Source organism: Epargyreus clarus, unplaced genomic scaffold (genome assembly GCF_041222505.1).
Source record: "Epargyreus clarus isolate Ecla_fem2 unplaced genomic scaffold, WU_Ecla_fem_2.2 ptg000007l, whole genome shotgun sequence".
NCBI lineage: Eukaryota > Metazoa > Arthropoda > Insecta > Lepidoptera > Hesperiidae > Epargyreus > Epargyreus clarus.
Genome location: NW_027332215.1, coordinates 6,804,205 through 6,831,378, shown reverse-complemented (window position 1 = coordinate 6,831,378; position 27,174 = coordinate 6,804,205). Strand labels below are relative to the sequence as shown.

Sequence of the window (27,174 nt, the reverse complement as noted above, 5' to 3'; positions counted from 1 at the left end):
TAAGTGTATAAAAAATATGATAAACGTAAGTAGAAAGCTACACAATTTTAACTATTTTTATTTTAACTATTTTTATTTTTAAATAACTCCTTTAACTCTTTAATAAGATTAGTACAACATAGTTATAATTACCGCCCTTTCTAATCGGCAAACTACCAATAAGGTGTTTATGATAAATTTAAATTTTCTTTATTTATAAGTAATAAATGTAATATAATTTTATATTATATTTTACAAAATATATTTGACCGCCTTAACATTTATACAAAATATAAAATTAAGAAACAGTCGCTTGATGCTGCTACATACCGGGGGAAAGCCGCCATTTTGTAGCCCAACTTGAATATTGAATAGCGTTGCTTGGCAACCAGTTATTCAGTCAGTTGGCTAACTGTAAGGCGAGCTTGCGGTAGTCAAGTCGGTAAAATTGCTAGAGGACGCGCGTCTTTTAAGTGATAGTGATATAAATTATTAACACTATCCCGCGTGTCCGTGGTGCGTGAAATAAAAGACTTGTGTTATTAATTAAATCGTAATGGCGACTGAAGTCACGAACAACGTTCCCGAGAACACCGAGAAGGAAAAGGAATTAAAAGATGACGCCCCGGTGGACAATGGACAAAATAAAGAAGAAACGCCGGCCGGGGAAAAGACTGAGGAAAAGCCACCTATCGAGGAGAAAAAATCTGAACCGGCTGCTCCGAAACCGACTGTACACAAGGCAAATTTCGAGAAAGACGTCGTTTACTTGTATCAATTTTCGAGAACTCCTTTGTTGCCGTCAACTTCTCCCTACTGCTTGAAAGTCGAGACATGGCTTCGTCTGGCCGGTATCAAGTACGAGGTGAGTGAAACATGTTTTATTTCAACCCCAAAACCATTTGTAAATTATTTTCCCACTATTCCCGCTTGCGTATCGATCGATTGTTCCATGTTTAAATCTGTGCAGTAGAAAGTTTTAGTTTTTTTTGTAAGGCTGCGCGTCTTTCGATTTTTTTTTGCTTCTAAATGATTTGAGTTTTGGAACTTAATTCATAAAAAAACCGTTTCCATACTTGTTATTGGTATAATCATAACTTGGACGCGCTCCGCGAAATCGCACTGCACCTGGATTGCGACTACTATATTATTATTTTTCGCGCGACTAATAATATATATTAAAACATTGTAATTATTAAAATACGTCAATCTTAATTTTTGTCATATTAGGTGTAACTTTACCTTTTATAAAAATGCTTAAATGCTAAAACCCTGGAATAAAAAAAAACCCTCAGTTGTAATTTTGTGGAAGGATTCATCTAAAATATCTTTTTACATAAAAATATTCGGGTTTTATTAAATTGCATGGGAATGGTAAATACAACGCAGACGATTCAAAAAATGAAACAATAAATAAATAAATAATTTTATGTATTTCACGAAGATTATTTTCTTTTTTGAGAGTAGCCATGTTTGCGCGAAATTCATTTTTCAAAACGCGGCGCATGCTCCCGTCGTTCGAGTGATGCCAGTGGCGTCGCCACTTGTATTTTAACCATACCATCTTAGGTTTACATAAATACAAAAAAAATAAAATAAGGGGAAATAATCATAGAATAAAGGAAAAAAAGTTTGAAATAAATTAAGAAATAATAATTACAGCATTTCTCTGTACATAGGAAATTGCATATTGCACATTGATTATGGATATTTAAACACAATAATTAAAAAAAATAGCTGCAGGAGAAAAATACACAATATGAAATAATGTTGTTATATCAAGTGGAATATCATGAGGGCATTAGTATTTTTAAAAGTGGTAAAAGTGCATTCTGCGGTTACAGGAGAAACTTTGAGTTGGCAGTAAAATATCATAGATTACAATCAGTAATTAAGGAAATAAAAAATCATGTAACAAACTCTATTTAATATTCATTTTACAAGTACAGAAACTTTAATCCAAATTAACTATGTTCTATTTCTTAGGGTTTCCTACCCAAAGAGTAAAAATGGGACTCTATTACAAACTTTCCGCTGTCTGTCCGTCTGTCACAGGGCTACATCCATTGAAACTTCATGGATAGACTTGAAAATTTTAAGGAGTATGTACATATAATGGTGGCTGCTATATTATCAAATACTAAAAATAAAAATGAAAATATATAGTGGTTGCCATACAAGAAACCACAATTTTTATGCATTTTTCACTTTAAGTACTAAATAGTAATAGGCAGACAGTTCAAATTTTCACAACGCATTTACTTACTTCTATGAAAACGAATACTATGGATAAAAATTAAGTAAGTATGAAAATTTGGTGGTACCTAACACTCCATGTATGAGTTAGAGTCACACTTGGACTAATCAACAATATAATCCTTCTTTAATTAAAACTATTAATAGATAAATTATTAATTTTTATTGATCACAATTATTGTTCTGCTTTAAAGATACCAGATTCTATTTATTTTAAACTCCCATTTAATTTCAAAAGGTTTATATTAAATGTAGGTTTTTAAAGCAGATGGCGTTATACAAATGTTGCAAAAAATAAGTTTCTATCTAATATGGTTCAAGAGATACAATCCTATGACAGAGGTACAGACAGCAGAGGTTTAGTAATAGGATTCCGTTACTACCCTTTGAGAATGGAATTCTGAAAATTGTATAAACCAATTAAAATATTTGCTATTATTTTTTTGTATATTTTTCTCTGGCATATGCATGTTCTTATTATTATGTTCTTGTTATGTTTTATACTTGTATAATGTTGAAGAATATGTATACTGTTGTAAAACATTTTTTATTTTGTACCTCGTGTTTGTAGCAGCGGATTGCATAATGTAAAGTGCACTTAAGTAGCTTTACCTTTAAACGGAACAGTCTTTAGTATGGCATCTTTACGTTTTGCATTGTGTGGTAACATGCAATTCGGCTGCAGCGTATACACAGATACTTAAATGTCCCGATAACTTTCCACATTAGAACCAATTTCCTCTGCATTAAAATGCAGCGATCTCGCATCATAATATCAAATAGTACGCGCAGGAATGTTTGAATATGCGCAAGTGAATTTCGCCGTTATAATTGGCGATATCGGCCGGGCTTATAAAGTCTTATCGTGGAACTACAAACATCTTCATAAATTAATTTAACAATGCACCCCTCTCAGATAAATGTGACCAACAATAATAACGTTTGCTCTTAAAATGTGTATCGCGGCTATAAATAACCATCTCTATCTTGTTTGACAACATCGGTTCCATATTACGCTTGGCTCGTTAATTAGTTACTGTATACTTTTGTCATATTCGATCTTTCAGATATTTGTAACACATTATTTTTACCGGACAATCATTAATAACCGTATTATTTATTATATATTTATACATAGTACTAATTCAAAATATTTGCAAGGTTTAATTGACACGTGCAAACTGTTGGAAAACTGCAATTTTGGTATTACATTGACTTTTATTTTATTAATAATGCATTGGGGCCTTCTGAGATTCAGAAAAAATGTAGAACACTTAAACTTGCTTGCTTGCTAGGTAACTTTGATGAAAGTCCTATTCAATCTTTAAGTACGAGTACAATAAATTTTCATACGTATTCAATTTCAACTCTAGCTCTCGAGCATACTCTTGAGAGCTCGGATCGTTATTCTACCAGAGCGAATTTCATGCCACTGGGGTATCTGGTGCTCATCATTGCAATTTGTATGTATATTGTTATAAATACAAAGGGGCACGAAAACGATGTAAAACGATGAAATGTCCGGGTTAACATTGGTGAATTAAATTTGAGACTTTCACTCACACTTCTAATCGTTAAATTAACGAAGCTTTGTGTAGTGTTTTTTTACTTTATGTTGAAGACGTTGAGTTAGGTGGTAAAGTAAGGTTGTTAAGGTTAAAAGGTATCGTGATTTTACCACTAATTTTTTTAACTACGAAAATGAAAAGATTTTGGTCACAGCTGTCTCGGCTATTTGTGTAAAAATATGTACACGCCTCTGGGTCCTTTGACACCTTACTTTGAGTTTGTGTGAAGCTAATACCAAGTCTGTGGAATCACAATTCTTGTCCCTCAGCCGCCTTCTTGGAAATGGGGTGCAAAATGCAAATCGTTTTCACACATTATCAGGCAAACTATAGAGGCTTAAGTCTCAATTTGCATTATCTACTACTTTGGTACTATTACTTTTTTTCGTAAAACCAAAAATAACAAAGGTATTGACGTAAATTACTAATTAAATTTGAAGCATTAAATGTAATTAAAATGTAAATTAAAAGAATAATACGACCACCGTCATACATACTCTGTACAAATTTCAAGTGTCTACGAGTATTTATAACAGCTTAAGAGATAAAGCCCGATGACAGGCGGTTTAATAATAGGGTTCCGTTTTTAAACTTTGGATACGGAACCCTAACAATTTCTCAACTACTTCACTGCTTTAATTGCCGACAATTAACTACTTTTTAATTGTAGATACAACACGTACGAAACGTTATCAACCTGACCCACTCAATATGTTTTTATAATTGTATAATTTTTTATTAGTGGAAACACACGTAGTAATTATATTTACAAATAAATGTACAGTGGTTCTCTTCTACTGTGCCACTTTGGACCCGAATTTTTAAACTGTCAAATAATATATTATGACCCAAAATGCACTTGTAATCATCAAAAATAATAACTTATTGGAACCAAAATCGATCGATTCGAACTTTAGAACTCTTTTTTCACGTGATCACATCACGTAGTTATCACTGCTCTGGAATTAAAGACACAGTGTTAGAAATTTGAAGAGTTGGCCTACTACTTTTTCACCGACTTCAATAACGAGGAGGTTCTACGTTCGGCTGTATGTATTTTTTGTATTGCATGGCTAAGCAAAATCCTTTATAATCATTGCTAGCGATCCACTCCTAGGTTTCGAAACCCACATAGATCAGGATTAAAGTATTATTGTTGCGCACCGGTAATTTATCATATTATAATCCAAGGCACTGTTATTACCACTATTATGGTGGAAGGGCCCACTCCAAACGATTACGAATTGTCGTTGGTCATCGGGCGTACGACGCAAATATATAGTACAAGTTGGACCATTTTATTTTAGTGTAATAAATTGTGTCTCCAATACCTTTGTTCGTTAAACATTTTGAACACTTATTAAAGGCTTGGTGTGCAGTTTGGTCAAATATTTGAACATATCTAACGTGACCACACGTCCCCTTTTGAATGGACTGTCCTGTTTTAGTTACTCTGTCCCAATGTTCCCAAGCCTAATTCGAAGACAAAAAATGTCTCGCTTCAGACAAGTGCATTAGTTAGTCGACAGAATTGCGAATAGGAGGGCATTTTAGACACGATCTAGTCTTTGCGGCTTTTTTATACCGTCGCCTAATTCCTGATCCCCTATCCTATATTCAACTTCCGCCTGGAACGGCGTGAGCGCACACTACACTGCTGAAATAAAATGTTACATATGATAAGTTTTTTTAGGACATTGATTGTTTTTTCCATTTAAAGTAAAAATGGTAACTTAAAGAATACTCGTCCATAATTATCGCTAAACGAATCTATTATGAAGAGACGAAGCGATTTATCGCTGCATTTCCTATTATTCGTAGTTATCGATACCTTTTCTTATTATTGTATATTTTAGTTTAATAAATACTGAATGAAGACAAAAGAGACATCTCTTTGTTTTGCCATGTTATGGTAAGCTGAGGTCAGAGAATATCATAACAAAGGTCCTGTGTTCAGAATACATTTTCGTTATGAATACGAATCGGAGGTTTTATAACTTTGCGTTATAGAGTTAAAAAAATATCTAAAAGTAGTTTTCTAATCTGCATGGTTAAAGCTCGTATATTAGTTGAATCGTCTAAATTGATATTTTTATTAGTTATTTATCGTGAGACTATGCTCATTTAGACTGAAACAAGCATGAAAGTAGGTACTCGTACAGCCGATCCGACAAAATAATACCAGAAAAAGCTCAGAAAGATTTTGTCGAACAAGTTTTTCTTATTATTTATCTATTTTTCAGCGTCGATATACATTGCTTGAGTAAAGACGGTCGTTTATCCACAATCGACGTAAACTTGTCAAGGTTGGGGCGACAATTGGTGGCGAATCACCTGCAACCACGCCTTGTTGGGATCTCGTACGTGTCGCTATGCAATATGCACTATCATTTTCTCTTTCGTTTCTCACTTATAAGTACAGAAGGTATTCAGTTGCCTTAAGAAGAGAAATCGAGCATTTTTTGCCATCGTTTTTGCCCATTTCTTCAGCCCAGTGAATTGTTCTCGGCGGAAAGTCAAAAACAAACATTTAATTTGTTTCCAACACAACTAAGTACGAGGGTACGTTTTTAAGTTCGCGGAATGAGGGACAAGGAGCGAAAATAAAATGTCAAATATTTTTCTTTTTCTACATATTCTCCTGCAAGACGAATGCATTTTTCAGATCTTTGTATTAACTTATTTAAACCCTCATAAAAAAATGTTTTGTCCTTGTCGGAAAAATACGAGGAAATTGCGTCCTTTACTTCTTCGTCTGTAGAAAATTTCTTTCCACGAAGCTCTTTTTTCATTTTTGGAAAGAGATAATAATCGCTGGGAGCCAGGTCTGGACTATAGGGTGGGTGATTTAAAATATCAAAGCCCACCTTATGCAGGGCAGCCAGTGCAATACGGCTCTTGTGTACGGGCGCATTGTCGTGCAACAGCAGGACACCTCTGGATAATTAACTCGTCTTTTTTCTTTGATGGCTTCTTTTAACCGCTCCAAGTTTGCCGGCCGATTGTGACACCTTAAACTTTTTAGGAGGTGCTGTACCCTTTTTATGCCACTGCATGGAGTCTTGTTTAGACTCAGGTTCATAATGGTGAACCCAAGTTTCATCTCCAGTAACAATTCGATTCAGTACAATATCCTTATCTTCTCCACAGAGGTTCAAAAACGCACGGGAACATTCTACGCGCTGTTGTTTCTGAGGCGGCGTGAGCATTCTCGGCACCCACCGCGCGCTGACCTTAGTCATGCCAAGATGGTCATGCAGAATTTTAAAAATGGTTGTATCCGATACTCCAACCATTTCTGCAAGCTGTTTCTTCTTTAGCCGAGCATCTTCCAGTACTAATTTTTCGACTTCCGCTATCGTTTCCGGAATGGTCACCTCAACAGACCGTCCTGGTCGTGGGTCGTCTTCAAGTGAATCCCTGCCTTGCTTAAAAAGGTTGTTCCACTTGTAAACCATCGTTTTTCCAGGGCAAGAGTCCCCGTAAACCGATGACATCTCTTCCATTATGATTTGCACAGACTTTCCTTGCTTGGTAAGGAACTTTATAACGGCGCGATGCTCGATTTTCTCCATACTTCCAATTTTCTTCCGGATTGAGTTGTTTAATTGTCGATAGTTTTAAAACTAATGATGCAATTGTGATAAAACTTTATATTTATACTATTTATGAGTCACTTAACACGTACCGCCCTTAACGAGCCCGCTATCCCCCCTCCAACCCTGCCATTCCGCGGACTTAAAAACGCACCCTCGTACATGTAGTCACGAATTTTCATTATATTGTGTAATTTCGTTTCACAATAAAAGCTATAACGTTTTTGTACTGAAGTATTATCGATATCTTTATTATCGAAAGCGTTACAGATTGCTTGTGGTATGGCTGCCAGATGTCCATGTCGACTCTTTTATTATTCATGAGACTCGTGTATCATGCGGAGAAAACACATACATAATAATATATATCATATGTTGCAGTAATGTTCTTGAACGAAGTATGAGTTACTTTTTGTTCAAAAAGTTGCTTATCAAAATACATATGTTAAAGAAGTCGCGGGCTGTAATTTATAAGAAAAAAACGTATCGTGAGTTTGAGCTGTTCTTTGATTATAGATAAAAAAAAATAGTTTTGTCTATGTCTACACCTAAAACATGCTGCTCCGAGCATGAGTGCAATTTTGTCGCCCTTTCAATACAATGCTCCGCGGGCCGGATTCTAAGCCCAGGCGAGCCGTGTCCGGCCTGCGTTTGTCAATATGCGTTGTAAACTATCGTTTTGCTTAGTTATAATATAGCTGGTCGCACATAAGCGATAATAAACTAAATCAGTGTTCAAGATACAACACTTGTGCTTTAGATAAAAGGAAATTATAAAGTAAGTTATTCAGCAACCGTGAGAAAGCAGGTCTGGGTGGTGCAAATGAAACTGGTGTCCATGATTGGCGCACTAGAGCCGCCATTGGCTTGCCACGGCCCCGCTGCACCAATTGACAACGCAATAAGACACAGTATGGGTGTTGTCTAGCCCGCAACGTCTAAATTGTTCTATCAATTGGCTCGTGTACTCAATTCAGGATTGAGAACCGTCTTCCTGTCTAAAATTGCTAAACAACTGTTTTATCACTTAAGCCCGTGTTTTCCGATGTAAATGCAACCACTGTTTAGATTTGTTACGTTGCAAATTGCAATGTTAGTATTACTATTAACCTCTATGTCTGAAGCGCATAAGGAAGCGCATGCAATTGGACTGACAATTGTGTTATCAACGTAACAATAACAAATCAAAGCGAATAACACTTGCATTGAGATCATGTAGTCGATCTCAATGCAAGTGTTATTCGCTTTGATTTGTTCAACATAACATAAGTCTTATATTTCTTGTATGTATTATTCAATAAGATCTCAACGGCCCTTAATTATGATAATGTAAATCACTGATTAGCGGTACTTTAGATATTAATGCTAAGAGATATAAACACGATCAATGAAAATAAGCGTAGTATATAAATACATAATGTGTTGCTTTAAGTCGGATTTTATTTCGTGTCAGCTGGTAAATTGAACATCTGTGGATAAAATGTGAACCATAGAGATTGCCGAAACTGAAAACTTGAAATAATTATCACCACTAAACACTACATCCAACAAGTATACGTCAAAAGCACCAATCTGACCATATAATTGAACGTCATATGAGGAGTATGGTCGTTGTTGGCGTAGACTTACCGTACAGTGAGATCAAAGTATCGCGTTTCTAAGACCTAATTACACTCGCTCTGCTAATTCGGTTCATTAAGGCCCTTATTGTACGAGAGCCGAACGCGTAATTCAACTTTTAAGGTGATTTTACTCAAATTTTCATTTTTTGTAAAAAGTTTTAAAACACGCAAATGGTTATGTTAAATTGCAGATAAATTTATAGCTGCTAGTATAGGTATTTACTACAATTTGATTGGTTATTTAATAGAAATGCAAGAAAAAATATAAAAACCGTAAAAGATTAATTCAAATTTATTAATTCTATTATAACATGTTGTCAAAGGAGTCACTGTGCGTATTAATACTATTGGTTGTGTGTAAAACCGCAGTCGGATCTTAGACTATTTATGAATTGACGGCAATGTACTCGGTGCGTTACACACTTAATTATTTTATGTTGGTTACTCGCATTCCATCTCTCGCTTCTACAGCAGCATAGGGTTACCAATTAAATGATCAGATCATATTATAAATGTGAGATAAAATCTACAATGTGATCAAGTTTTAAATAATTGGCCAAGTGCGAGTCGAACTCGTACACCAAGGGTTTCGTCGAAAAATAATGCTTTCGTTCGTATAGGACCACGCGTATGAACCGTTATTTCAGGTATAATACATTTATTTACGTCTTTGATATATAAATCTTTATAAGAGCTTGAAACTGTTCCTCGTATTGCATTCGTACCGTTGTGGCGCGCGCGCATATTTTAGTGGTACGTACTTAGATACCTTAACGCCTCACCTATTGTGCCTACGCTGGTTGCCAATTTGTGCCCGATACAATATAGCTGTACTAGTTCTGGGTGTGAAAGCCGGTATTTTATAGAGTGCATTGGCACGTGAACGTTTTGCTTTTCTTTTCGTATTAGTAGTAAGTGCGATGTCGAATAAAAGGCATTTAATTTACTAACATTCATATTTTATTGATTTATCTAAACAAGTACATTATTTTTTTATGATATTTAATATTATTAAACTCAATGTAAAAATCGAACTATATTAGATACATGGGCGAATATTAATATACTATCCAAAAAAGGATGAAGTTGCCGCGTATTTTTTTAATGAGACATCGCTTAAAATATCGCTCATAAAATCAGTATAACCACGATTCGCATAACTGTAACGTAATTTAATTCGATTCTAAAATTACATATTTAGCTCTAAGTTATGCAGGAATTACGCGAGAAAAAGCATCGTTAGATTCAAATTAAGTTGGGAAATATAATGGTTTCTCTTAACGACGGTGGAGTGCACGCGCACCAGGCCCTTTTGGATCACAAAAACAAGAAGGTGAAAGGCTCGAAACTCGTCAGAATAAGAGTAAAAAACAATATTGGGGCGGACTGATTTGAGGCGAGAACGTTCGGTGCAGGGAGGGGAGCGCTGTGTGTCCCCGCTTCTTGTAGACTTAAGTTATAGATAAAAATGTTCATGCCGAATATTATCGGGTCGATAAAAAATTTGGTTACATTCATCGTATCGAGTAGGCCGTTTACTTGAGTGTCGAAGATTGTCAATGTGTTTTTTTTAATAAATATTATAAACGTAAACACATTCTCTTAAAATTTTGTTATAAGCAGAAGTTATATAGAACTGGTTTGATGGTTTCAGTACATTTTTTTTGTGTTATGAATGTCTTTTAAAATTTGTCTACACCCAGTTCCAATAGAATTTGGACGAATTTAATATTTACGGAGGATAATTATTTACGGAGACCAAATTTCTTCCGCCTCCCTTATATTAAAGCTAAAGCACGTATCGATATCGCCATGTCCGCGCGACCGCTTGATGGTAAGTGGCTACTGTCGCCCATTGACATCTGTAATCAACCACAGATAATTTATTAACTGAGGTCGGCCACAGATGCGCTTACCCCAATGAGCTAAACTGAAACGAATTGAAGAAGTATGTCTCCCTTACCACACATTTCAAACCAGAATACCAGAAGACAACACCGCTCAAGACCTCATAGCGTACTTGGCTCCATATAAGACATATGGATTGATTTATTTTCGTTTCGTCATTGCATAAAATGGATCAATATAAAAGTATTCTTTTATTGAAACTTTTTTTAATACGATGTATGCTATTGAACTTATTCAAGTTATGGGATAGCAAACGGCATTCCCTCTACTTAGCCACTACATTGGTCTTCAGCGTAAATGCAGCGGACAAGTTACGTTGTCGCTACGATCCCGTCGTGACAAAGCCCTAACTTCAAATAAATGGGGTTTTGTATACCGCAGGGTGCAATGGAACGATCCACGTAACAATTTATATTGAATTCTCTACGTACTGCTTACTATGTGCTGGTATATTAAGTAAACGCAGTGGACACGTCGCGTTGCCGCTGCGATCCCATCGTGACAAAGCCCTAAGCTCATACTAAATGAGGTCTTGTACACCGCAGGGTGCAATGGAGCGATCCACGTAACAATTTATTTTGAATTAGCCCGCTGCTTTGCGGCTTCCATCCCGACTTAACCCAATTCGCGTCACTGCATAAGCAGATTGTTGTACTTATACTCGTTTTTAAATCCCGACCCAGTATTTTAAATGACAAACAAATCCTTTATTTTCTCGAGAAAATGTCCGCAAATGTTTTCCAACATTTACCATATATTCAACGATTCGGATCATGTTGTTTATGTTATTTTATGCATATATTATTTTTTTAACGGAATAGATTAATTTCTGATTTTTGATAACATTGTAAAGACAAAACATGTATTAGAGTTGTACATAATAGTGTTCAAAGACCAGTCTGCACTGTACCGCAAGGGTTGCTCATGTATTCTTGTTCTAAAATACAATTCATAACACATATTCACAAAGATTAGGGTAAACTGTTTTTGATAATATTATAGTCGTTACAAAAACAAACTAAAACATCTCAGTTTTCATATATAATCTCAACGTTATTAACGAATAATAACAGGAACAATTAACAATTAAGCATATGCCACTTATTACATTAGAATATATTAACAACAGATGGTTTCCACATCACAAAAATAACGATGTGTCAACTCAACTCACATTACTCGGCCGTCTTTGTTGTATTACCCCAGCGCTAATAATATGAACGAATACGAGATACTACATACAACTATTATTAATATTGCGGTTAACGCGTATTCCATTTGCAGTGTGCTAGATGCGAGCGCTGTAAGGGAGGGTGTAGGACGCGCGGTATCCGTCCGCGGCCGTTGCCCTCTCGTATTAACCTTGTACAGTCGCGAGCTATCGGGTTAATATTAAAAATGGTAATCGACGCGTCTGTACGTTCATACATCGTTTAAATATTGTTTAAAGAACGTTTCGTTCATTTTTGAATCATGAATTTGAATCATCTGTTGAATTGACAGAGCGTCTTTCGTTTGCTTGGAAGGACACCAAAATAACGGAATTTATTTTTTCATAAGTAGGTATTCTATACTTATTTCGTATGTTTGTCCCCGCAGTGCTTTTTTATCTTCATGCATAAGTGATCTTTGGATTGATTTTAAATCATACACAACGTTGAATATCTCTTATAGGAGTGTTTTATATAGATTTTATTGTAGTTTCTATGGCAATGGCATCGAAACTTTTATTTGTTTCACAATAATTAATAATAAATTGAGCAATAGCAAAGCGTGGCCAGGCTTACATATCGTGACTTAGATTATTATATAGTTTGTTTTCATCCCCCACATAACGTATAATTGTCAATGAATTTATTTGAAATGCAGTCACAACTTTAAAACCGGACGAAACCGCGTGCAGATCACTATTCGTAAATTAAAACTAAATCTTGTCCCTATCGAACAACCGTTTTATATACATTGTCTTCTGGATTCGACGCTTGGTACAGTTATGAACACTTCAAAAACATATGCATGATTCTTGTTCCTATAACGCAAGTTACGTCCTCGCCCATACAGGCGTAACGGTGTAAACGTATTATATAGTCGATGAATATTTATAGAAGTGCTAGATTTGATTTAAATAGCCACTAAATTTAATGTCGAATTTTATTGACTATCACGAGTGAAAGCATCGAATATTATCTCACTTATGAATGTAAAAGTTATTTTATCGTCAAGTTGCCTTGGAACGATAAATAGTATATTATTTTGTATCACAGTATATTGTGACAAAGTACTTTATTGGTTATTATTATAATGTGATGTACTCGACAATACACAATGCATTATCATTGTAACTTACAATATATTTGTTAGGTCACAGACCCCGGGTCTAAATGGGCGTCAATTTGTTGGTGGCTAAGTACCATTTATCTTCTTGATAGTTATAGATATACTTCGGAGACCGCGTATTCACTTAGCAATAGGAAGAGCGATGTTATGTTGATAGTGTTTTTATATGTCCCCTCTTATGACTTAATCGTCGAGAGAGTTCGTTGGACTCTAATTAAAGTTCATTTGTTTATAGGATCCGCTTTCAAATTTTCGTTTCGTTTATCTGACTTATCATACACACCAATTTAATTAATGTGCACGTAATGCGTGCATGTGACGCATGCCACCCCCTTTAATCCAGTTAATTAAAGTTGTATTCCCTATTGCATGGTTTACTTCATATTTTCATTACTATTTGTAATAAGCATCATCTAGAATACATGAATTTTTTAATGTTCTTCCGGAGTGATATATTATCGTTAGGGTGCAAAAAAATACATGGTAATGATGGTGATATATGCATTAACTTTGACAAAATCAATACCGAAGTAGAGAGAAGTTGAAGAAAGAATCGTAAAGAAAGGAACTCTCTGTACGGCAAGAACAGAAGTGAGAAGTCTTCGCTGTTGAAGATTTGACTACCGCAGGACTGCTCGAAGATGCTCTTTGGCCAGGAGTTATGAACTTCCACGCCAAATAGCCACTTTTAGCAGTCTTGGCGGTATACTACGGGCCATGCGTTGCGAACAGGACGGTGCATCGTTGGATGTTCCAGTTCCAGAACAATTGGTAATGATTTGATATCCTTCATTATTGCTAATGATATAAATAGGTAGCGAGTAGGCTTTATTGGATGTTTACGTATCATTCGTTACTGCTTGAATTAATTAGACGAATGGCAGTAGATATGCCGGCGTACGAATAGTATTATAAATAAGTAATCAGCAAACATAGCACACAATACATTTAAAATATCTGCGACGTACAACAATATGGTCGGGCAATCATTAGAAACACAAGTAGTGAACTGAGCACGTCGTAACACTGTTTAAAAGGCGCGTGTGTATGTATTACTCGTTTGTCTTGCACGCACTTGCATTCATAAGCTATGTTAAGAATGTGGATTATAATGTGAGGCACCACCTCGCATCCCTAATGCGAATGTTTTACATGTAACCTTTGCTCGCCACTTTGTCCGAGTCTTCCATACCTACGTTTCTTAATTAATCAATCCTTAATCCATTACTGTCCATTTGATGGGAATGGGTCTTCCCTAGAGTAAACAGGGGCCTATGCCATAATCTGACGCGCCAGGCTTTACACATCTTTGAGAGCTTTTTTAAGAACCCTCGAGCGTGTATAATATTAAATGATGTTTTCTCTTCACCCAGGCTTCTAGGCATCGAATCTCGGATAACCCGATTAAGACGCCAATATTATTACATATAGTCAGAATTTTGGAGTGACGCAGGCTTCTGAGGCTTCTGAATTTGGTCTTTAATTTATGATTTATGGCACTTAATTAAATCCCCGTTAATGGCGATAAAAAAGTTATTTCAATAATAAATAATAGATAAAATAAAAGTAGAAATTACAATTCAACGCTGTTTCAATCACGCTTATGTCTAAATTGCAAGGCCTCCTCCCTTCTTCTTTTTCTGGTTAGAGTAGATATGCCACGGTCGCTTCTTTCTTGATATTCAAACCAATATAAGTATAGATCTGCAATATCGATTATATAATTTGCTCTACATAGGTACATATTTAATATGTTTTACAAAATTGTTAAATAACACATCTTGATATGATTCAAATATTTTGATTTATAACAAAGAAAGATAAATATCAAGTAGTTTTTTTGTAAACAAAGAAAACATATTTGAAATTGTTTGTGTTGATAGAACAAAATGTAGACAAATACACAAAGGTATAGTCCGCGCCATACTGCTAGACCGCTCTGAAGTTGTTGCGAGCAAGTGTAGTCATACAATTTTGCTATGGCGACGCGAATCATTTCTATATTCAGAGTGGACTAGCAGTTTTACGCGGACTATATACAACTACGTTCTACTCGTATGCGATATTAACTATATTGTCATATTGTCAGTAGTGGTGGACGGGATGGTAACAATTCAGGACACCGAGTCTCATTGACGGTTGTTGAGAGTAGGTGGTATAGTTCGCGTAAAACTGATAGTCCGCTCTGAATATAGAAATGAATGGCGTCGCCATAGTAAATTATATGACTTTGACTACATCTCCTCGCGACAACTTCAGAACGTACTAGCAGTTTGGCGCGCACTATACCCGTATACATGTATAAGTGACTGCGTGATGCCTGAAACATACTTGTTACAAGTATGATACTGAATTTGTCTGTATTTTGCACTTAACTGAAGGTCGGTGATGAAGATCGCTAATATTCGTCAGGTAATGTAGATCATTAATATCCTCTACCAATTCCACCACGATGACCAGACCCGAATTGGTTGATATTACACACCTTTGGGAACTTTTTTAAATTTTTCTTAGGAATGTAGTTTTCCTCACGATGTTTGCCTTCATCGGTATCGCCAGTGATAATTAATTTCTAATACAAAGATGACTTCGAAAAACCAATGTGCTTGCCAGGTGTTTGAACCATTTTTTCAACCATTAAACTATTACCACTAACGACACGACGTTAACTTAGTGCACGTTTTACGTATGTCATTTCAATCTCAATTATTTTGAAGTAGATAATAATTAATCGACTCTAAACTGTTTTAATCTTCTCAAACGAGAGCAAGTAGTTTTAAATGGAAACGGCAATATGAAAATGAAACCAACGTAGTAAGTTTTTATTACGATTCAATTTCCAGTAATATCCGACGTTTGCATTTGCTGCTGTAATCAGTTTTCATTGAAGATATTGCAATCTAAGAATATAAAGGAATTTACCCAAACAGTTAATGCTGTTTTGGGATATACTTCTTTATCAATACCTACCTCTAACTCAAAGTTGCTCTCACTTTTAGATATGAAGGTGGAGTAAATAAACTACATCATATTTTATAAAAGATGGGTTGATTTTTGTACTTGTCGACCAAGCGATCTGCAGACCATTCGTATGATCTTAATCATAGTGCCTATTACATTAGGTACATAGTTTAGGCACGACGGAGATTCTTGGTCCCATCCGGCTGATCTCTAGTATCTAAATTATTAATGATTCGCATTTTATATTACCAGTCGCGTTATATTACTAGTGGGCCCGGGCTAACGTTTCTTTTCACAAAAAGTAAATTAGTTCTTAAAACAGCGACACATACAGGCTCCAAAAGCGTTCTATTTTTCAATATAGAATGAACAACACGAACTTGTATTAAATTTGATTCGACCGCTTGAAAGATTTTCGTGGATGGATACAGTGGCACGTTTTTTTTACATATTAAGATAATCTACCGTAATAGATACCGTACACTCTATTAAATATTCCTATGTATCAGTAAAGTAAACAAATTAGTCAAAGTCTGATTAAAAATTAGGAATAAAGTTACGCAGCGTTTATCTAAAACGCGTTTTGATCTTTTGATTAACGATTACCGACCCTCAAACTATATTTCATAGTATCATTTTTATTCACGCTTTTAGGATAGCGTGTATATAAAAGCTGTTATTATCATGAACGAAGCCTGGATTGGTGCCAATTTGTGACTTTAAATATTATATGTTTGCACGAGAGAAATTACTCGTAGAAACGTGCGGTTAATTAGAAACCACCGTCTGTACGTGATGCACAGTATATGCCAGCTTTATAGAAGAAACTTAGAGCCACACGACACTTTGTGGCTCTTGAGGCTTTCTTGGAAAAGTGGTCTGTGTGAAATAAACGTTTGTGTAAAGGCACGTCCATGCGACATACTTTCCTCTCGGCGGACGCATTAGTTCTATGAGAAGAAAGTCAACTTGCAGCGAGAGCAGTTAAATGGAAACCTATCTCGATTCTGCGATTGCTCTTGTAATAATTTTGTATTATCAGTGTTCTATTTTTGAACGTGTTTGTCGATTTTTCACGTTGCTCCACTTTTGTAGATGGTTGAGCGTTTTTAACTCTACTGCAACACTGTATGGGAATGGGCACATGGCTTTTATTAGTTGTGCACTTATCCGACTTATTCCAGTCAAACTTCCAATTTGCTATTGTAGATGATATTTATTTATGTAACTGTGTCATATACTTGCGTAGGTACTTCTTGTACATGCATAGTGAATTTATATGCAGTATTAGGTAAAAAATAATGATGTGAGTTTAAGTATCAGTATCTATGCAAGTAAATGATCCATGCAGAAACACAATAAAGTAGAGTTTAAGTTTATAAAGGAAAGTCAAACAAGTCTTTATGCATATTTTGTGAGAAATGCAGCTATTCAAGTCTGATACAGTAACTCTTTTATTGCCGTGTTAGCCATCGGGAATACACCTCTGAATTATTTTGTTAAAATTAAATGATTTTTCATTTTGATAAATTTCAACATGTCATTTTCATGTGGATATCTTACTAATCTCTCCATAAGAATAAAATATTTTTATGTAAGGTCTAATTTAGGCTCGGCGCGGTAAATTAGTGTTAAAAATGAGGTCGCGTGCTTAAGTCCGTCGGGAAAAGTGAATTGGGGTGGGTAGGCTGACTAACTAGCCATTTAGTATAGACTTGTCACGCAACACCTCGCCTGCTTTCCCGGGCTCGCCACAACTGTAATTAATTAACGGACATCGATTATGGCACCATAACTCGTTTCGATTGTCAAACCTCACGCTTACGGCAACAATTTTATCAAGCTAATGCGACTGCAATATTAATGTTTTATTACCCACTATTTGCCCCTGCCCTGTTCCTCAGCGTATGATTAATGCGATCCCTGACGAGTTTTTACGTGGAGGGTGAAAAAATCGCTCCGGAAGATAAATCTTAGTTATTTAACGTTGTGCGTGACTCGTTCTGAATTTGACGTTGCTGAAGGAACGTCGGGCAATATGAAGAAACTAATTGGAAATAATTGTCTCGTTCCTTGTTTTGATATTCCGTTCACTTATAGGGACGAAATTTCGTCCACCAATTGTCTGTAGTGTGGATGAAGCATCACAATTACATTACCAAAGATGCGACGAGTATGCGTACGCATTGCAACAAAGTCGCGTAACGTATCGAAAGAGCGTAACCAATTTCGCTAACCCGTCCGAGGCGGGGTATGTATTTATTATTCCATTCTATATCGTTGTTTGGAGCGGACGTATTTGGCGGTGGAATGCGGGCCGGTGCACGGCGACCTTAGAAGTTGACCAGTGCGACGGAAGTGCGCGTTGCGTTGCTTAACCATCCAGCAAAGCCGCTGATTCGTATTCTACGCGAGCGACTCAGTATAACATAAACCGTGGCCCGTTAGTGCTCCATTGCATTACATATATCGCAATGCGAACCCTATACGGCCACCACGAATTCAACTGCGTCCTAATTATTCATAATCGTTGTAGCGATACACTTGTTTTGTCTGTCACATAGCGTTCGCGGTGCGCCGTCGAATTTGTCACGCCATTATTGTATACGAGCGGCTACATCCGCGTTTCAGTTTTGGGAGTGCCGGTGTAGAATAGACCAGCTATTTTCTGGGCATGATTAAACTATTCGTAATATGGTTTGTGCAAGACCCCATTTCGTTTCGTACTAGTATAAGAACCCTTAAAATTCATGACACACTCCACTGTAAATCTATTTTAACAAACACTTAAACAAACACTTATATATTGTTTATTTCTATAGCTTTCGAAGCACATATTGTTTTTTTTCGAGGACCATCGTTGTATACAAATGCTACCTCATTATCATCTCAGGTAATTCAACTTTGCTTTAAATGTCAATAGATTCCGGCAACACATTCAATTTATTGCCAAGATTAAGATTGACCCGCAGCATCGGAATGTGGCTGTATGGCCAGGACGATAACGATTTGCTGCAAGGGTTCTCTTAAATGATTGCTTCCAATGGAAAATTGGACTGGATTGGATATCCAGTGTCTGTCATATAGTACTTTAAGAACCTTGAGTTAACGAGTTACTGTTCTTGATTTATTGTCCCGTTGCTCGCTTGGAATATGGCGCGTCCGAGCCCATTTATTTATGAAGTTGAAGTAGCTAAGGAGTCCATGTGATTGTTAGTGGTTAGTGCCACTGATGATTGTAGGTAATCAACCAAAAATACGATGGAATCTCTGATTCATAGATGCCTTGCTCCCGTGTGTTGTATCATCAACAAGACGCTGAAACTTATATGAAATGAGTCATGAGCGCAACTCCGAAATTATTCGACATTTGTTTTTCAAATTATAATTAAGAAGTGAAGCTTGAATAAAGAGAGTTTATGGTCGTCAGCTGATATGAACGGGTAGAATTCTTTAACAAGCGTGAAAAGGTGCGCAAAAAGTTTGTTACTAGAGAGGTAGCGAAAGCTTTATACTCTTGGATGTGGATTTCCCCATTTGAAAAATTGAACCTGTATTCGTAGGTAATATTCATATTCGACTTCGCCGGACATAGATACGTGGCTATCCCTGAGGAATAAGTTGAAATATCTTAGATAAGTGTGTCGCCCATACCACACCCTTCAAACCAGAACTCAGCAGCGCTTAACATTGCTATTTTTAGGCAGAAATAGTTGTGACGGTGACCGGCGGCGGACCGAAGTCCAACTACAAAAGGGTCTACCACCTCCACATCTACTTCGACCACTTCAAATCAACTTCAGCTCCCTACGAGCCCTAACGGGAGCCCGAGTCTTAACTTTAAAATATAAGTTAAACAATCCTCGCCGCGGGGTTACACGCTAAGCATAAGTAGTTACGTATCTGTTGCTTAGTAGTTGACACATTAATGAAAGGAAAATACTACTTCATCGATTAAACCTAATTATTGTTTGTTAGTTATTAAAAGCGGACGTCACGACATATCTATCATTAATCAAATAAACGATTAAGAAATTCATAAAATAAAACTGAAACCGACCGTTGAGACTGCGCAACCGCCCTCATAATTACATGAAGGCATATTGTTTTTATTTCGGTGAAATATTATTTTATTAAGCTTCATTTGAGTCAAGGATACCGTTAATTAAGTACAATTGTGGGCGTTTTACTTTGGAACATGACTTAATGTCACTTATTAGAGTACGCTTTAATTTCTTTGTATGTATGTACGTATGAATACTGATCACAAAAATAATCGTGCATGCTGCTTCCCTAGTCGAATTTAACTCACATAGTACAGGACTGTCTAAAGCTGATTATCTACTTGAGGACTAAGTCAGATCGTCGTGTAAGAAGCAATCATTTCCACACCATTCAGATCGTAAGATTGTTGGTTCCGTGTTCCGTATTACACAGGCGTTGACTAAACGCTCACTGAATGGGCTGCAATAAAGCGGTGCATGTTAGGGGACCATTTTCATAAGCACCAAGGGGTGTTGAGAGGCCTCGATTTCACTATCACGGGGGATGGGAGCGCGTGAGTGAGATTCCTTATTATGCCATTACAATCCCCTACCCTCTAACGTAATGCACTAAGCTATAACGGGGACTATTTTTTCCGTTCCCCTACCGATGGTAGCAAACTCTTTAGTCAACTACTCAATAAAAGTGGCATAGTTACGAGATATTTCACTTTAGGCATTCTGCGTTTTTTTTTATGAAATACGAGTACAAATATTATAGGAGCTTGCTTGTTGCTTATGGTAATCATCCTCACAGAGGATTTGCTACCTGAGGTCGGCCACAGATATTTGGCTAATTGAGGATTTAGAATGCGTCATGTTAGTGTTCTCTTTCCCACACTAACAATAGCGCTTTATACTGCTGTTGTAAGTCAAAAATAGAGGTGGAAATGCTGCCGGAGTCAAAGAGTTCTAACACTTTTTATCGCTATTTACCATGGCTGCTTCACAGTATGTTAAATCTAACAGTTTAATTTTATCTCATTTTTATACATACCTAACGATAGAGAAGACGGACTACCTGATGGAAAGCAGTCACCATCGCCTATGGTAATTTGCAACATCAGAGGAGTTGCGAAAGTATGTTTGGAGAGCTCTTTTTGTTTTATTCTTGGACGACCCCAGCACATCAGAGCATAGCACACCAGAATAAGTCTAGAGGATGTTCATTTCACATCTTCATGTGATGGTTTTTGATTTCCCGTATTTTCTACCAAAGGAGTTGTCAGCCCTGGTTGCCACCGTCAATAAAGTGTGTGCAAATATCAATAGTGAATAGTAAATCAGTACGCATTGCCGAGAAACCCAAGTGAGTTGGCCACTGATCTATGAAGTCACGCGGCCAAGTTATGCGTTTTGTACTTTCTCGCCCGTGCCGATACCGCGCTCTATTGTCGTTTTTATGAATAATACATATAAATATGGATTAGATTTAAAAATGTGAGAATTGTCTTGAAAATGTTCATCAGTTAAAACTCGTTCACAGTGAACCCACTTTATTTACAAGTAGTTTTGTACACGTTGTTGCAAAGTTGACTGGTTTTATAATAACTAGGCCGCAGAAGACGTGTTACTTTTAGCATTGGTGATTGACGCACTAGCGACTTAAAGGGGGCGGAAGGGGCGGTCCGCCCGGGGCCTCCGATCCTGGGGGGCCTCCAAACACAGTTGCTGAGAAAAAGGCCGTCAGAACCAAACGATGTGTGAAATGTGTATCTCTCAGCGAAAAAAAAAGTCACCGACTCATGGGCGATTAATTCTATGACACATTTGTCATTTTGTAAAATCAAACCAAATAAACTTTTTACACTTTTGGAGGCCTCCATTCAACTTTCAACTCCGGGCCTCCGACGACCTTAGTCCGCCACTGGTTATATTTAACATCATGCTGTCCGCTTTTCCAACGGAGTTTCTGGTAAGATGTGCAATTATACTTTAGTTTTATTAGATATTTATTATGTTCTCATTTTTTTTATTAAAATATATACTAATACATAGGTTAGAATACTCCCACTTTTTAATGTGGTGTCATTAAAGATATGATGATGCCACGTTTCTATCGGTGGGTAGAGAAAAGCTTTATGGATCCCATACGGATTTATTCATTAAATTTGTATGCGTGAAATTTCTGCGACATTTAAGCTATGTACACACGGGCGGTTAAATGACAGCGGCATAATAAAAAGCCTTGATGTATCGTATAGCGATTAATGGTGACAAACTGTCTGTGTATGTTTTTAGCCTTAATATTACTTTAATGCACATAATACTATGGATTTGATGTATTGTAGAGTTATCCTGTAGGTGTGCCAAGAGAGGTATAAAAACTAGTGGTAGAACGTTGTTGGGGGGGTTAGGAACCAAACAATACCGGTCACCGGAATCATAATAGGTATTTCTACCACGCTTTTATTAGCTTGGGTTGTATGTATGTATGTATGTATCAATGTATGTAACGGAATCTTTGAACTCGATTTTTGAATGGCCCACTTTGAATGGCCCGATTAATTTAAAATTTTGAATAATTGAACTGATGACAATACACGATTTTAACAATTTTATCCCATTCTCCTCATCAGGATCGTCAGGAATCAGGATTAAGGATTTTCCATGTGCGATTTTAGCGTGGTTTCTAGTTTTTAAACTATAATTATTAATCAAAAAAACTGTTTACACTGGGGGGCCTCCATTCAACTTTCCGCCCGGGCTTCCGACGACCTTAGTCCGCTACTGGATTAACGATTCCGCTGCTTTTTGGCAGCTACGCTACACTATAGCACACTTTTGGGCGCCGGTCGTAAAAACTTTTAGACGTTCGACGCAGCCACCGAACACGAGAAACTGCAATAAATGCGTGTTTTCAATATCGCTACCAAATGCGACAAGTTGCCAAAATGCATTGCAGTGTCGATGAAATGCGAAATGTAAATATGACTATAAAACATGTCTGTGACGGCCCTATTACTAAATAGCGAGTCTGTCCATTTGTAGTCGTTGGTGGTCGTATGAATAAATGTTTTGCTTAACACCGGAAGATCGAAAACTCAGTAAATTTTGTTTTGAAAGTCAGTATTACAATTTATTGACGGGTTTAAGTTAACCGTTTACACTCACATCTGACACTTAACACTGTAGTCAAGAAAACGGTACATAAATAATACGCAGATGTAGCGTTTATCATAGTGTACTCTGCTGTTCAAGTTGTTAACAATAAGCTCTACCTGTATTTGCTTTGCTAAAAATCGTTAATATTACATTATTTCGGTATTGCGGCTGTTAGGGAATAAGTTTTAACTGGATTTTAATAACTTTTATTTTAATGTGCATACATAAATAATTTAAATAGATAGATACAGGTCAAAGTTAACCTTCCTTTTTTGATATTTCCTTCGTAGATGAATAGATTCCTAATGCAGTTTATTATCTTTTTGCAAGGTATTACCTTATTTCACCACCTAAATAAGCTTAACACGTATCTAATATTAGTAATAAACCTAAACATTAGACATTTCGCGAAGTTCACTTTCGGTCACAATATAAATATGTTGGTGTTCATATTCTATTCTGTAATAGCGTGACCTTCTTATTAAAAGCTCTTACATGTATCGCATCACATCAATAGCTCCGCGACAAATGTTCGACCTTTCTTCTTGTAAGTCTTTGAACTTAGGCCGTCATAAATAATGCATGTGCTTATAGACAAACAAAGCCTGCAGTGGAGCTATAAAATTCAAATATTTCGTGCAACGCCGATACTCATCTACAGTGTCTACGGCCGGAAACCCCGCAAGGCGTTTACACAAACAAAAGCTGGAAGATGAATGCTCTCAAAATGCATGCAGCGATTGTTTTTGATTATGTAGACAGATATGTGCCATGTGGCGACGCGCGGGTCGTAGAGCCGCGTGGTGCACGAAACTTTACACATTTTTCTTGGATATCCGTAGGTACTCATTTTTTCATATTTGTTCATAAAATCGTAAATGGTTGTGTTATCGATAAATAAAATATAAATAATTTGTTATTTATCAATGTGTTGTTATCGCTCGTAAGCAATCAGTGTTACTAAATGCATAAATGTAAACTACTTTTATCATAATGACAGCTAATGAGTCTAAAATTAACTTCTAATTATATCGTAACTTTCTGTCATGCAAGAGGAAATTGCCCTGTAAAATTATAATATTTGATAAATGTAAACGAGAAATTGTATATTACGATTACTTTTACCAAAGATCGTAATTTGACATCTAGGTAGGTACGTGTCAACTGTCAAATGTTGATATTTGGTACACAGAAAGTTGTATAGATTGATTATTAATATCGGGCTTAAGTTATAACCTAAAGCCTACGCAAATAATGCCGCGGGCGGTAGCTAGTAAAATATAAGCAGACAGACATCAGGGCGTCGCCCTTCGCTAACGAGATTTTACTGTAACTCCGGTTGCGGCGGAGGCAATAGGCGACGCCAAATCAATTTAATCCGCTGCAGGGATCCAATTGCCGGGGTCCTCAAGGGATATTATATTCTCAGTCCTATTATAAAAATATCCTGACAATTTATGGGAGATTATATTATTCCTCGCGTAGTATAAATTAATTGACAATAATAAGAGAGATGCGCGTTGATTAGATTGTAAATGAAAAACGTTGTTTAGCAATATGGATGTTTAAATTGGATGGGTGATCGTTACTGAGTTTATTATATTAACATGCACGCTTCTGATATCGTTAAGTTATCGGTTCCGATATTTGTTAGTTGCAGACGTAAGTGTATTTAAAGCTCTTGAGAGCGATTTAAACCAATAAAAAATCTACTAAGTGGTCACTAACCCATAGCTACTCACAACAATTAACTGTCGACTAGTGTGGTGGAATATGATGCCCCTAGGCCTCCTAGGGCTCCCCCAATTGTAGACAGACCCGTCCCAGCGCAAGACGAAAACGCTTCTAACATAACGCGATCCAAGTAGTTTCATAATGATAGAACACGTCCGAAGTTAAGTTAGTGGTGAATTGGGTGGTGAGCGTAAAATTGACAGTTGTTTTACGGCCCGATGATTAACTTAAAGGGCCATAAAGTTCAGAAGTGCTCAAAGCGCCGTGAGTTGTGAGTCGAGTGGTGTGTGGGAGATCGTTATCAGTCGGTATTACGTGAATGCGATGCGATGCGCCGCGATAGAGCACGGTGGTTGAGTGGCCCGACGTAGTTTACCTGCTACTTTGGAACATACAAATCAACCTGTTTCTTAGGCCTGCCGGGATGTGCGATGATTATGCTGCTTATAAAAGTTGTAGTTCGACTTTAACTTCCAATACATTCGTTACTTTGTATTAAGTGGCGAACAGTCATGTAGTCCACTGTTAAAGGTCATTGTCGCACTTGGATGCCAGTAATCAACTCAAAATAATATTTAAGTCTTATGTGCCATCCATCCCAGAAGCGTTGCTATCCGCGTGGACAAAATTACGGTGCCATATTTAAGAGTGTCTTTAACAGAATGCAGCAGCACTCGACATTGGAGCTATAGGAGCGAATTTGGTATCGAAACGTAAAAGGTTTTACCTCTTAAAATAGCTACGTTAATAGGGGTTCTTCTTAATCAGTTGACCTTATAAACGTGAAAACCTCCCGTATAATATTAGTGCGGTATTGTATGAAATAGGCGCACGACGAAATCTTGACTTTTAACGACTTAGCCAATTATTAATAATCAACCAATGTTTTGCCTACCAGCGATCGTCATTTGACAAGTACTTGATACTAGAAATTGACAAATTTTCATATATAGTAGGCAATTTTTTTTGTCGATTCAGTATTTATAAAGGGCGTTGAAAGTTTGCTATGGATTCCCCACATCCACTCCGGTCCTACCTACATTGTGGCTAACGCTTAATCGTGATCCATCCTGTGGTTAACAGCGGCGTTAATTATTTCACAGTGCGTTACCTCATTAGCTTTGTTAATCGTAGAATTATGAACAATGGTGCTTTTGCTGCGTAGGCGTAGATTCACAAAGCAATCTGTGTGACCTCACGCCGTTATCATTCGCTGGATTAATTAGCATTTACGTACGGAATGTGGAGTACTACATAAAATAAATCTGTATTCCGTCGAGCACACTGGTTGATTGTTTGTGTACATGTAGTTTGTAAATATTAAAACGTATATGTTTGTACTTATCTTGTGGCAATTGAAATAATGTATGTCTGTTATGAATACTGCTACTCATCTACAGTCGTACTAAAAACGTATATGTTTGTACTTATCTTGTGGCAATTGAAATAATGTATGTCTGTTATGAATACTGCTACTCATCTACAGTCGTACTAAAAACTAGTCTGTTGTTATACATTAATATTCTTTATGTTCTTGTTAATATACATAATTACTTATACATACTCGTAAATAAATCACTTGTCACCTTCGTCTACGAAGGGTGCCTGACATAACTAATTGATTATTAATACCTATCGCTATGAACTGTATCAATTCAAGCTACTATTATTCTTCTTTATCAACCCCTATTCAATACTGCTCGGTCAATACATACTTGCATAGGTATACAGGAAGATCTATGTAACTAGTATTGCCTTTCAGGCTGATTGTTGGCTATTGTCATTCAATAACGACGTGGTAAATCAGTGATAGCTTAGATTGAAACTCGACCTCTCAATCGTGGAGCATCGAGTATTTCTCATAAGTTTTTTACGTTTTAGAAATTATAAATTGATATAAAGGTATACATTATTTTTATTATATAGAAGTAGCATGGAGATCTGTAATCAACCCCAAATGGATTTCATATTCCTACCTGAGGTCGGCCACAGATGCGCTGCTATCCCTGAGGACGAGGCTGAGACGCCTCGGAAAAGTATATCTCCCTTACCACACCCTTCAAAC

General features: G+C 36.6%; 1 protein-coding gene across 1 annotated transcript in view; it reads left to right on the top strand.

The window, feature by feature from the left end:
• Positions 1–365: 365 nt before the first annotated feature.
• fax (failed axon connections) overlaps positions 366–27,174 on the top strand; it is a 51,117-nt gene continuing 24,308 nt past the window's right edge. The window contains exon 1 of the mRNA XM_073074474.1: positions 366–844. Coding sequence (XP_072930575.1) covers positions 536–844 — 309 coding nt within the window. The 5' untranslated portion in view covers positions 366–535. The remainder of the gene's footprint in view (positions 845–27,174) is intronic.